This window comes from Zootoca vivipara, chromosome 15 (assembly GCF_965207765.1).
Source record: "Zootoca vivipara chromosome 15, rZooViv2.hap1.1, whole genome shotgun sequence".
Classification (NCBI taxonomy): domain Eukaryota; kingdom Metazoa; phylum Chordata; class Lepidosauria; order Squamata; family Lacertidae; genus Zootoca; species Zootoca vivipara.
In genome coordinates this window covers 25881511-25894324 of record NC_142598.1, presented here as the reverse complement: position 1 = coordinate 25894324, position 12814 = coordinate 25881511, and the positions used below count along the sequence as shown (strand labels likewise).

Here is a 12814-nt window from a genome sequence, read left to right as displayed (position 1 = left end):
CTGTGATGGAAACCCAACACTCAACTGTGAAACATGGCCGCTGCCTGTTGAATATGAATGCCAGAGGTGCCATTCCACTTATAAAGCAATTTCTGTTATCATTTACAAGCTGTCATAACACACAAACGTGGACAGTAATATTTAATATCCTTTAGTGAAAGTGTTAAGGCTGTTGGTGTAAATATAGATGGGTTAAGTTTAAAGTAGGTAGATTTTGATGACGTAATGAATTTTGGAATTAGCAAAGATGATTTGATATGAAATTCAGATGGAGGGGATTGGGGGGAGTCACACACCATTGTTTAAGAAAAATATGAATTTATAAGTAATATTTGTGCTTGTTTGTTTTTGCTTGTAAAATGAATAAATATTATTATTAAAAAAACACAAACGTGGACAACAGGACAACAACCTGAGGATGCTACAATGAAATAAAATCTTAAAACTACAACATTTCAATAAAGGACTTATGAAAGGTACCCTTTTTTTTACCTGCTATCTCATCCGTAATTCCAAATTCATCTTTTACAGAAGAATATTCCACCTCAGCTTGGTCACTGCTATTCATAGAGCTAAACCTCGACTGGCTAGGAGATTCCTCAGCGACATCTGTGGGTTGCAAAAACGCCGTGTGAACATCCTGAATGTGAGCTTTAAGATCTTCGTAGGATGGCGCTCGAAAATCACAGCCATCACACTGCAACACCTCCATAGTCCTTATTGGTAAGTTTTACATCAGGAAAGCCTGAAAAAAGAAGAAGAGGAAGAAGCAAATTGTCAGAGACATCTTTTCTCCATAAATAAGTTTACTGATTTATTTATTTTTTAAAAAATGTTTCAGTAGCAGTTTTAGTTACGAGCAAATATAAGGAAATGACACCCCCCAAAAGATGCATTTTTAAAAAACAAAAATGAACCAACAAACAAAAACTAGCAGGAGATTATTTCCGGAATTTCAAAAGTGCTTCTAGAAACAATCAGATATGACTCAGATCTACTTTGTGCCCAGGGCTTGCCCAATTGGCTTTTTCCCACGTACTGTACTTGATTCAACTTTTACCTGCTGCTAACATCTCTAACAATGAACAAGGAAGCATGTGGTGGAGAGTCATAGACAATAAAATGCAGTGCAACTGTAGTTAGGGGGGGGGGAGAGAGAGTTTTCTGACACTGTCCTAAAAGCTGAACACTATTTTCTAATTGAGTTTTATTCCCACACTTGCACCATTAAGCTCAAGTCGCATACATGGTGTGCCTCCTCCAATACAGTACCTCCTTCTTTTAATCCTTCTCAATAAGGATTAAAAGAAGGTTAAAGACTAAGAGGACAGGACTAGCCTAAGTAAACTGAGTTGGGGTCACCCAACACCATAGCCTAGATATCTGTATCGGTGCCAAATACTTTTAACTAGTGATCTCCCTTTTTTTGCAACCTTTTTACTTTTAGTACTACAGGCCTGTGGCCTAGCTTGCCGGTCACACCAAGCCAAACTTTGGTTATAGCACGGACACAAGAGGCTGCCAGGAGATTGTGTCAACTTGGGTCAGTTTTCCTTCTGCACAACGCTGAGCTAAGCAATGGCTTGGCTTAGCACGCAGTCCAAAGCTCTCTCCAGATTAACGATGACCCGTAACCAGAGTTTGCCCTTGGTGGTATGTTCATGATTCCAGGAGTAGACTTCGGTCTTTCAAATTTGGTCTTTCACATTTCAGTTGTACTGATTCTTTAAAAATATTATTACAGTGGTACCTCTACTTACGAATTTAATGCGTTCCGAACGCACAATCGTAAGTTTTAAAAAAACTGTAAGTCGAATTCCATAGGAATGCATTGGGAGAAAAAAATTGTAAGTCGAAGCAACCCTAGCTAAAAATTCGTAAGTAGAAAAAATCCTACCAAAACTGCATCCAAGATGGCGGACAGAGCTCCGTTCATAAGTAGAAACACTTGTAAGTAGAGTTATTCGTAAGTAGAGGTACCACTGTATTATTATTATTATTATTATTATTATTGCTGAGTTTGAGAGAATATAGCACCTAGCCCTTCTTCCAGGAAGTAAAACGAGTATCTCCACAGCATGAAAGAAAATAATTATTATTTTTCCAGTGTCTGAATTTCACTATACGAAGCAGTAGACCAGTACTACTCAGAGGCAAGGATGTCACCTCAGTAAATGACCTGCTAAATCTATTGTTTCTATGATTTTTTTTTTGGGGGGGGGATACCAAGCAGGTTGAAAATGAGCAGCTTCCTAAATTGTAGATAAAAGGTAGGCTTTTAAAAAAGAAAAGAATTTTGAGAGGTGGTTTCACCCCAGCATGGCATGTACCTAGCAGCAACTATTATCTGAATCAATGGATGCCTTTTTTTGAGAGTCTCCTCGCATATGCCCTGATGGAAATCCCATTCTCTTACGGCAGAGCGATATAAAGTTACTTCTGCAGAACATCCAAATCCGCTTTGGACACAAGAGAGCACAAAAGGCACATCTCCCCTGGCAGGGCTTTCGAACGCTGCGATGTGTTGGGCGCAACCCCCCCCCCTTTCCTTGAGCCGAAAGAATGAAGGTTGGCAGCTCCTCCTTTCTCAGCTTAACGGCGACGGAGATCCTCAACCTTTTATGTGCAAGCCCTGGACCCAAGACTGTTGTGGAAGAGGTTTGCTATCTGCTCTGGATCAAATTACAGCCGGGAGCAGCACAGTCCCACCCCACAAAGTCTCCCTCTTTCAGCACAGTCCATTAGACCTGAAAACAATCCCAGCCCTCCTTTCTCTCTCCATGGTGCAAGCAGGCAACTCTTGAATGCAGAATGCTCCATAGGAAGGAGAAGATGGAAAGTCGCAGTAGACAAAAGCCGGGTGGGATCTGAACCCACCCCACCCCACCCCCCAGTTTCCACTGCCCATGCTCCTGACCTCCTCCTCCCCACTCACCCCAGCCACCCAGCAAGAGCCCTTTCAGCCTGAGCCAAGCAAGCCACAGTTCTGCTGAATGTGTGTTTATCACACTTCCAAGAGATATGAGCTTCTGCGTCACTGAAGCTTTAAGACTCACTAAGCTGCCCTAGTCCTCTGAGCTTTAGGAGAGAGGGAGAGAGCGAATGTGTGTGTTTGTGTGCAGCCATTTTAGCTCAGACAAGTCATGTACTCAGAGAGAGAGAGAGAGAGAGAGAGAGAGAGAGAGAGAGAGAGAGAGAGAGAGAGAGATAGGCTTAGAGCTTCTAGTCAGCCTGCAACATGGCTTCACACATCTCAGCCTCTTCTCTAGCATGCGAGATCCTTCCACGACACCAACCAACCACCCTCTTTATTTCCTCCCTCTCTTTCCCCAATATGCTTTTGTTTTTAGTTTTTGGGAGGGGACCAGCCTCTTCAGAGAGGAGCCAGGACATCTCTTCTTTTGCCATTGGACTACAGAGATGCCTGAAGACCACCGTGGCTTGTCAAAGACACCAGCATCTCTCCCTGACACAGCCATGGGCAACAACAAGAAAGATCTCCTTTTGTATCCTACAAATAAAAAATAAAAAACGCACATCCCAGCAACGGCGACAGGAAGGAAAAAGGGTTTTGGCCAAATTGTCCCACAGGCTTGAATGAAGGCGCAGAAGGGTGACCTTTTCCTGAGAGCGAGAGAGCAACAAATAAGGAAGGATGGAGAGAAGAGAAAGAGGGAGGGAGGGGACAGGAATGGAGAGGAAGAAAAAGGAGGGGAGGAGGAGGAGGAGGAGGAGGAGGAGGAGGAGGAGGAGGAGGGAGGGGAGAGCCCTTCAGAAAGCCTTGGCCTCATGGGAGCTGTTCTCCTATGCACAGAAGACATACCATCTGACACGGGCTGCCAGATTCCAAAGTCTAATGACCTTTGTTAATCACCAGCCAAGCTGTCTGCCTCAGCAAGCCTTGCCAATAGGCACACCCTTCAACACAAAGGCTGGAGCTATTCCTTTTGGAGAGAGGTTCTCTGAAAGCTCCATTGTGCAGGAGAGGGGGAAACAGAGGGGAAAGAGAAAGGGCGGAGAGCAGCGGTTGGGATCTCTTCCACAACAGGGACAAAAGTGGCCTTCCTCTACCGTTCCTCCTCAGTTTGGAAAGTTCTCAGATTGGGCTTAGGAAACAACAGAAGGTGGAGGAATTTAAACATCTCCCTCCACAAGGTAAAAACTCGGGTCTTTTGCATACTCTCCCAACATTTCTCCGATGAAAATAGGGATGGCCTATTCCATCATCATCATCATCATCGTCATCATCTTATTTATTCCCTGCCCACCTGACTTGTATTATATGACATCGTATTATTATTATTTTTTGACAAAGTAATAATCATAAATAAGTAAGGATAAAAATGTGCACCCCACCACCGAACCCATTCCACTGCAACTATCCAACCTCCCAAAATAGCCACCATATATAAAAACATAATAAAACAGTAAGCAGTAAAAACAAAACAAAAAACCCTTCCCTATACAGGGAAGATGTCTTCCGAGTGGTTGTACAGTGGTACCTCGACTTACGAACGACTCGACAACCGAATTTTTCGACTTACAAATGGGGCTAATGGCCACACGCTTACGAATGTCTCGACATCCAAAAGGAAACCTCGGCGGTTTTAGATAGGGATTTTTCGACTTATGAATTTTTAGATAGGGTTGCTTTGACTTACGAATTTTCCGTTTTCAATGCATTCCTATGGGAAATCGCGTTTCCAATGGCGTTTTTCGACTTATGAATTTTTCAACCTACAAAGGTGCCTTCGGAACGGATTAAATTCGTAAGTCGAGGCACCACTGTATAGTTATTTGTCTCCTAGGCTCGGGGATCGCATAACTACATGCCCTCTAACATTTCTCCAATGAAAACAGGGATATCCTAAGGAAAAGTGGGACTTTCCAGGGTCAAAACAGAAGCCGGGATGGCTTCTGTGAATCCAGGACTTGCACTGAGCAAGGGAAGCAAGAGAGCATTTTCATCTGTCAGCACCTTGACGTTACCTTTCAAGGCCTGCCCATTCATAGACCAAATATCCCACTGATTTCTAGCGGAGCAGATTTTTACAAGCTGACCACCAAGTGTCAATGGCAGATATGCTTGGGAATGAATGGAATGAATGAATGAACACAGCATTGGGGCATCTTGAAAGCTGTGCTCTCTCACTGCTCCCGTTCATCTCAATGGCGCTTGTGCAGGGCAAGTTCCTGAAGGACTCAGCCCACTGATGCTTTTTGCTTTGTTAGCTTTAAAAAACGGGTTCAAACTTTAACAAAGAAAAGGAATTACGAAGGTGAGTAAACTCATGGAAACTGCGGCATCAATTGTTGTCAGGTCCATAGGAGTGACCTTCCGTTTCATATATTCACCCAAACCAGAAGAATCTAACAAAGAAATATTTTATTATTTGACGATTTCTCATCATGGCTCAAACATTTCAAGAGTGGGAGAAATCCACACACACACCCCCAAAAAAAGACCTAACATGGTTTAAGCGATCAAGGAAATCCAACATACGATGTGTGTATTTCTTTGTCTATGGGAGATAAAGAGCAGAGGGACCCATCTGTCAGCCGAAGAATGGAGGCTCATTTTCACTGCAGATGTTAATACGCTGTCAAAATGCACATGAAAGAGAGATATATGGAAACAATATCGGCATGTTTGTCCATAATGACAAAGGCAGCATTTGCAACATTTCCATGGGGGCTATAGCCAGGACTATTCATAACCTGCAGTACAAAAAAACAACAACACCCCAAACCCTAACCCTCTACCAAGGTTACCCAATTTTTGACTTGCAACCAGAACAAAATAATGCAAATATAACTAAACTGCATGGAAGAGTTTGTTTTCTAAAAAATTATTCCAAAATCTCAGGTTTGCAACCATTCTGGGAGAATGCAAGGGATATAAAAGCTACCACTCACATCCAGGGCCTGTGTTTAGGGCACTGAAACCTCCATAACCAAAAGTCAGACACCATCACATACCTACCCTATTCTGAGCTTCCAATCCTGTTTTGTTGCAGCCTAAATCAGGAGAACCACAAAACTACTTCCAACTTACTGGGGAGACGGGGGCGATGGGAAGAGTTAAACTTGTTTTTATTGAACAGAAGCCCTTCCTATGCCAGATGGCAAGCTTTCTTAAAAAAAAAAAAAACACAAGGCAGTTTCAAAAGCAGGTTGTGGTATAGCATAGGGTTGAGGGGTTCAAAGTGTGCCTGGGGAAAACTAAATTCCAATAGCCTAGCACAACCACAAAGGTAGTTCTTTGCATCCTAGCCTTTTTTTATAAGTAGATTGTGCATGCTAGCTAGCTAGCTAGCTAGCTAGTGTGTGTGTGTGTGTGTGTGTGTGTGTGCGCGCACACACACACACACACACACACACCCCTGAAGTCTTTCAAGCTTCAAAGCACATCTCCTTATTAATTTAAACCAGGCCATATGCACACATGATTGCCCACACAGGTTATAAGGCTCCAGGTTCTTTATGGTGGAATAATTACTTCTTTAAAAATATTTATTTATTTATTTTAAAAAAAGATCAAAGAGTTCTACATGCACCTTGGACATTTCCAGAAGACTCAGGTCTCCAGATAGATCTCAAAATCAACAGAAGAAGGCCAGAGTGATGTCAGGGGGGCGAACGTGATGCAGCACAGGGATTGTGATCACTGTATCAACCTAATACATACTTGAGAAAAACAACCTAATAGAATCTCACCTAAATCATACATGACAGATGGCCATCCAGCCTTCAAGGAAGGAGAGTCCATCACCTTTCAAGGAAGTCTTTTCCACTGTCAAACAGCTCTTACTGTCAGAAATTTCTTCCTGAGTCGGAATCTCCTTCCTTGTCACTTGAATCTATTGGGTTCGGGTCCTAGCTTCCAGAGCAAGAGGGGGAAAAGCTTGCTCCATCTGCCATGTGACAGTCCTTGAGATATTTGAAGATGGCTGTCACATCTCCTTCTCAGTCTCCTCTTTACCAGGCTAAACATACCCAACTCTCTCAACTGTTCTTCATAAGGCTTGGTTTCCAGGTGCTTTATCATCTTGGTCACCCTCGTCTGCACGCACCAACTTGTCTATATCCTTCTAAAATTGCGGTGCCCAGAAATGGACATATCATTCCAGGTGTGGTTTAACCAAGGAAGAATAGAGCAGGACTGTGACTTCCCTTAATCTGGACACTATCCTTCTGTTGATGCAGCCTGTTAACATGACTCATGTCTACTAAGAGCCCTAGATCCTTTTCTAAATATAGAACCTTACATTTGTCCCTACTGAATTATTTTTATTAGTTTTGGCCCAATTCTCCAATCTGTTTAGGTCATCCTAGATTCTGATTCTGTCTTCTACGGCAGGCACGTCCAACAGGTAGATCATGATCTACCAGTAGATCACTGGATGTCTGTGGTAGATCACTGGCTCCCCTCAAAGAAGCTCAACAACTTTGACCTGAAACCCCCCAAAACAGGGCTTTCCTTCCTAAAAAAAAGCTCAACAACATTGACCTGAACCCCCCAAAAGGGGTAGATCACTGCCAGTTTTTAACTCTGTGAGTAGATCGCAGTCTCTTGGGAGTTGGCCACCCCGTTCTACGGCACTGGCTACTCCTCCCAGTTTGGTGTCATCTCCAAATTCCTTCATCCAAGTCTTGTATAAAGCTATTGAACAACAACGGGCCCAGGACAGAACCCTGCGGTGCCCCACTTATCACTTTTTTACAGGACGAGGAGGAACTGTTAGTGAGCACTCTTTGGGTTCAGTAAGTCAACCAGCTACAAATCCGTCTAATGGTTACCTCGTCCAGCCCACATTTTACCAGTTTCTCCACAAGAGTATCATGAGGGACTTTGTCAAAAGCATTACTGAAATCCAGATATACTATGTCCACAACATTTCCCTGATCCACCCAGCATGCAGCTTTATCAAAAAAGAAATAGGATTCATCTGGCATGACTGGGTCTTAGTAATCACAGCATCCTTTTCCAAGTGCTCAAAGGCCAACTATTTAATTATCTGTTCTAGGACCTTTCCTGGTACAGAAGGCCTCAGCATTGGTCTAATCTGCTGCCTGTGCTAGAAAGAGATTTGTCTACCAGAAATAAACCTTGAAACAGCAACGTGATTCAAGAGCCAACTAATTATAGACCCTGCAAAACTTTCAAGAGATAGAATCGCAAGTACCAAAAGCAACACCATCGGGCATGAATTTTACTTTCCTGCCACAGAAATGTTAAGTTTAGAACCAATAAATTCAAGAAACACCAGTATTCACAACCGAAGAACCTTCTGCTCCTATTGTAAGTGAAGTGCTTTACTTAACCAGCTTCTGTAAGTGTCTCTAGGACAAGTTTGCTGGAGTTTAAAATACCACTCCCATTATTTTTAAAAACTGTCAAATTTGAATCACTCATGTTAAGTCTAGCACAGTTATAACAGTAGCTTGAAAGCCACCGTTTGCCAATCAGAAGCCTGGCATGGAACACATGCTCTCTCCTCCTTCCTTATCTAGCCAACATTGTCACCTGTCACCTGACATGTACACCAATGTGACCAAGCTATCTTATACTGATGCTCTGCAAACCTATGTCCAACCAAAAGCTTCAAATTCTGGTTCACAAGAGAGCAATGGTTAGCACCGATCATAAAGATGCAATTCTAAACCGGCTACGGTCAAGGAATGGGTTGCTTCAAATCTGTGCATTTGCAGCAAACCAGCATTTGCAATTCCAGAGTCTCCAGTGTAAATTTCATCGCACATGTATAGCAGCATTGCTGCTGCTTCTTCCTTCCCTTTTGGCTCTTCTTAATCTGCTCAGGGTACACTTTCGGAAAGCAAGAAGGTATTTAAGAGGAGATGAACTTATTCTGACTCCCAGCATATTTACTACAACAGGGATGGGAAATGGTCCTTTGTAGTATTGCTGAGGCGAGAGAGAGGAAGCTGGTGGCAGGATGTGGCTACTGGAGATAGAAAAGCAGCAAGAGTTGGTGTAGTGACCCGAGAGCCTGAGAGAAGGCTTAGTGTGCCTGGGCCATCTGCCTCCGATAGTTCTGATGTGGTGATGGACCAGCAGCAAAGGGAGGAAGTAGACAGATGCTGAGCCTGTTAAAAGCAGCTTATGAACACAGAAGAAAATACCAAGCTACAATTTGTGGCTTCACAGGACTGGGCTGAAGTTTCCAAATATATAAACAGGTTCATACATCTTGCTACAACAAAAGAAGAAGAAGAAGAAGAGAGAGTAGATATATTTGCATACATCACACCCCAGTGACTTCTCTGGCGATACCAGATGTAAACGTATCAGTCGCCACATTAATACACTCTTAATTTGACTCTGTGAAGCCAAGTGATGTATTCAAGCAGGGAGGTCACTGCAATGTTAAGAAGAGATTTTGTGCAACTGGTCAGCTTGCAAAACCGTCAGCCTTTAAAAGGAAATTCTAAACTGTGCTATCACAGAACAAGATTTTATTTTATCGGGGGTAGTGAACAGAGGCAAGACCTTGGATTCTTAGAAACGATCGGGATGTCTTCCCGCCTGAGATCCCCAAATCCAAGCACACACAAAATGGCAAACAAGACATGCTTATCAACAGAACTGCTCCTAGCTACAACCTTGCTGCAAACTTTATATAACACAACATAAGCAATCAGTGCCAGTTTGTACGATGCCAGAACATGAAGTCTATTCATGCAGCATGGTGTAGAAATGGAGCTCTACTCACTAGGACTGGGTGATAATCTGGTTTTCAACACTGTGATACATCACCAGCTAAACATATACTGATGCATCACAATGTCTGAAATGAGGGTGGGGCTATGCAGAGGCAATGGCTGGCTTCACGGTTTTTCCCACATCGTGGTTTTTGCATAGTGCGCACACAATGATTTGCGATATATTGCCAGGTCAAAAATTATGAAACCATTATCATGATACAGTGGTACCTCGACTTCCGAAGTCCGCTAACCCGGAAGGATTTTCGCCGTGCGCGTGTTCTGCGCATGCACAGAAGCGGCGCGCACGGTCTGTGCATGCGCAAAGTGCAAAATCACGCTTTGCGCACGCACAAAATGGACGCTTCGACTTCCGAAGGTTTCGACTTCCGAAGAGCGCCGCGGAACGGATCGCCTTCGGAAGTCGAGGTACCACTGTATAGACTTCAAACCGCTTTTGGGTGATATATTGCCCAGCCCTAGCAGTAGTATTATTGCTGCCCTAGACTCCTTCATAAGGAAAGGTGGGATGTAATCTAAATGAATAAACAAATACATACCATATTTTTTCGTGTATAAGACGCCCCCATGTATAAGACGACCCCTATTTCTTGAGCCCAAAAATTAATAAATTTATTTATATATTTAATTACAACATTCCGTGTATAAGACAACCCCCAATTCTAAACTTAAAAAATTTGGGGGGAAATATAGTCTTATACACAGAAAAATACAGTACATACACGAAAAAATAAGATTACTATTGTCAAAGCATTTCATAATCATTGTCTCCATCTGAATTTCAGACATTTTACATGCTATTAGAATTAGGATCAGTTTATCTGTTTGACTAAGTACGGCAACTGTCAGATTTGCTATGTGAACGTCGACAACAATAGTTACATACTGTGTTAAAAGAACGCAATCTGTTCCGAGCAACTTATTACTGTAAAAAGAAAAAAGGAAGGAGCCGGCTAATATTTTGGCAATTTGCCACACATCAAGTACAAAGTATGAGATAATGCTAACCAAATGCACATGGCAGAATATGCGCAGCCCCAAGTGCCCATTGGGAGAGTCTTGTTTCCAGTTTGCTGAATCAAGAGCAGGAAGTAGCATGGGATGCGAGAGAAAGACGGGGTTTCAGGCCCAGTTCTATGGCTTAACCAACCCTGTGGGTGCTGACTCAGGAATGCCATCAAATCTCGCTCCGTTTGCCATTTGTGGAACCCTTGCTGCAAGCTGGATGAGCGAGCTATTTACACAGCTGTTTATGGCAATTCTTTTGTATTAATGCCAAGCGAACGGGGTGGGTGGGGTGGAAATCATGCTTTATTGTAAACCGTATCCTATGAAGTTATGGCTGGTGCAAGCATTTCCTTTATCACTTTTACATCTAGAAAGTTTAATGGTCAACTGCACTTTTAAACGCATTCTCCCACAAGAACTGCACATTCTAAACATTCGTGTTTTGAAAACCAATTATCATCACATTTATTCCGATTGTATTTGGATTATATCTGGCCTATACGACATTATACGACATTTGGATTATATCTGGCCTATACATCAAACCAGATGCAGCTTCTGATGCTGTGTTGTATTGTATTTTCTCCTCAGGTTTACTTTTGAAAAAAGTATTATTTGGGCAAGTAAGTAGAAAGGTTAGCCCTGTCTCTGAAATCGACTGAAACAAACCAGCAAGCCAGGTGCAGAAAATTCAAACCCCAAAAGAAAACCCCATGTATATACAGTCAAACCTCGGTTTGCGACCGCCTCCGTTTGCGACCGCTTCGGTTTCCGACCACCGCGGACCCAGAAGCATTTACATCCGGGTTCCATGGCACTAGCGGCGCTTCACGCACACACAGAAGCGTGCCTCGGGGAGCGACAAACTCGGGGAGCAACCGGCTCCCCGGAATCAATTGTGGTCGTAAACGGAGGTATGACTGTACAGTGAGATTCTCTATTCTGCATGTCTGAATGACGAGGGTGAATAGAAAACATGGAAAGCTGAAAGTCAGACCACTCTAACACTGACTGTGGCTCTCTCCCAGCCCTTCCTCGGAGTTGCTGAGAACTGAACTTGTGGCCTTTGGCATCCGAAGATGATGCTCTATCACTGAGCTACGGCCCTTCTTCCATAATTCATTGTGCAACTGTCTACCCAAAATGACATTTAGGGAGGATCTAAGGTGGGATACTGCTTCCTCTTTGCTGTTTTTCGGAACACTTCTTTCGGAACACTGTTATGTGCTGCTCCCACTTGGTGTCCTCCTAGGGGCGCAGCAATAAATCTGCTAGCACATTTGCAAAGATAAGCAGGGTCTCGTATGGTTTCAAATTGGATGCGGGAACCGCATGTTGAGATGGAGGGCTGGACTAGACTACCTTTGGGGCATCTTCCAATTTTGCAATTCTGTGATTCTATGGAACATGTTTACTCGACTGATTTGCATCATTCACACGAATGGAATTTTACCAAGGAGCTATCACGAAAGTAGGTCCCTGCCCCAAGTCGATCGAGATCTGCATTGCTACACGGTCTACAAAGGGAGGGGAAGGTGACACAGAGACAAAGTGAGCTCCCTTCCAGTTGCACACGCTTAGCCTAGAACAGCGAGAGAGACCCATTTTCATAGAAAACTCTGTGCCGTGCATGTGTTTAAAGATAGTTACACTTCTTGCGGTTCGGCGTTGGTGAGAAACAATGCTGTGCAATGACTAAAACTGCCTGCTACGGTTCTTCGCATCACTCCTTTGAAATAGTCATCAAGAAACTTAGCTGTGAACAGGAAATCCAGAGATCAAAGCCCAATAGATGGACACAGATAAGCCACTCTCTCAGGCCTCAGCACCCCAGTCCCACCCAGCAGGTTCAATATATCTCAATAGGAATTACTAATATTTGTGAATTGCTTTAGACTCATGCTTATTTGTAGTCTGGAGGTGCTCCTGCATCCAGCTTTGTCAGGTGAGGGTCAAGTAGTCTCAGTAGCTGGGAGTTCCTATGGTTCATCAGCTATGGCCATTCCTGCATCACGATGGCCTTTCTGCATAGTCTGGTACCCTCCCGTTTCAGTAACTGTAA

General features: G+C 43.3%; 1 protein-coding gene across 10 annotated transcripts in view; it reads right to left on the bottom strand.

The window, feature by feature from the left end:
• Window positions 1–12814, bottom strand: part of ZNF462 (zinc finger protein 462) — a 157201-nt gene that overhangs the window by 82580 nt on the left and 61807 nt on the right. For all 10 annotated transcript variants that reach the window (XR_015947304.1, XR_015947305.1, XM_060269173.2 and 7 more), the window contains exon 2: window positions 493–745. Coding sequence is in view for 8 of the 10 variants with exons in the window: in XM_060269173.2 (XP_060125156.2) it covers window positions 493–712 (220 nt within the window). In the remaining 2 variants the exon portion in view is untranslated. The remainder of the gene's footprint in view (window positions 1–492; window positions 746–12814) is intronic.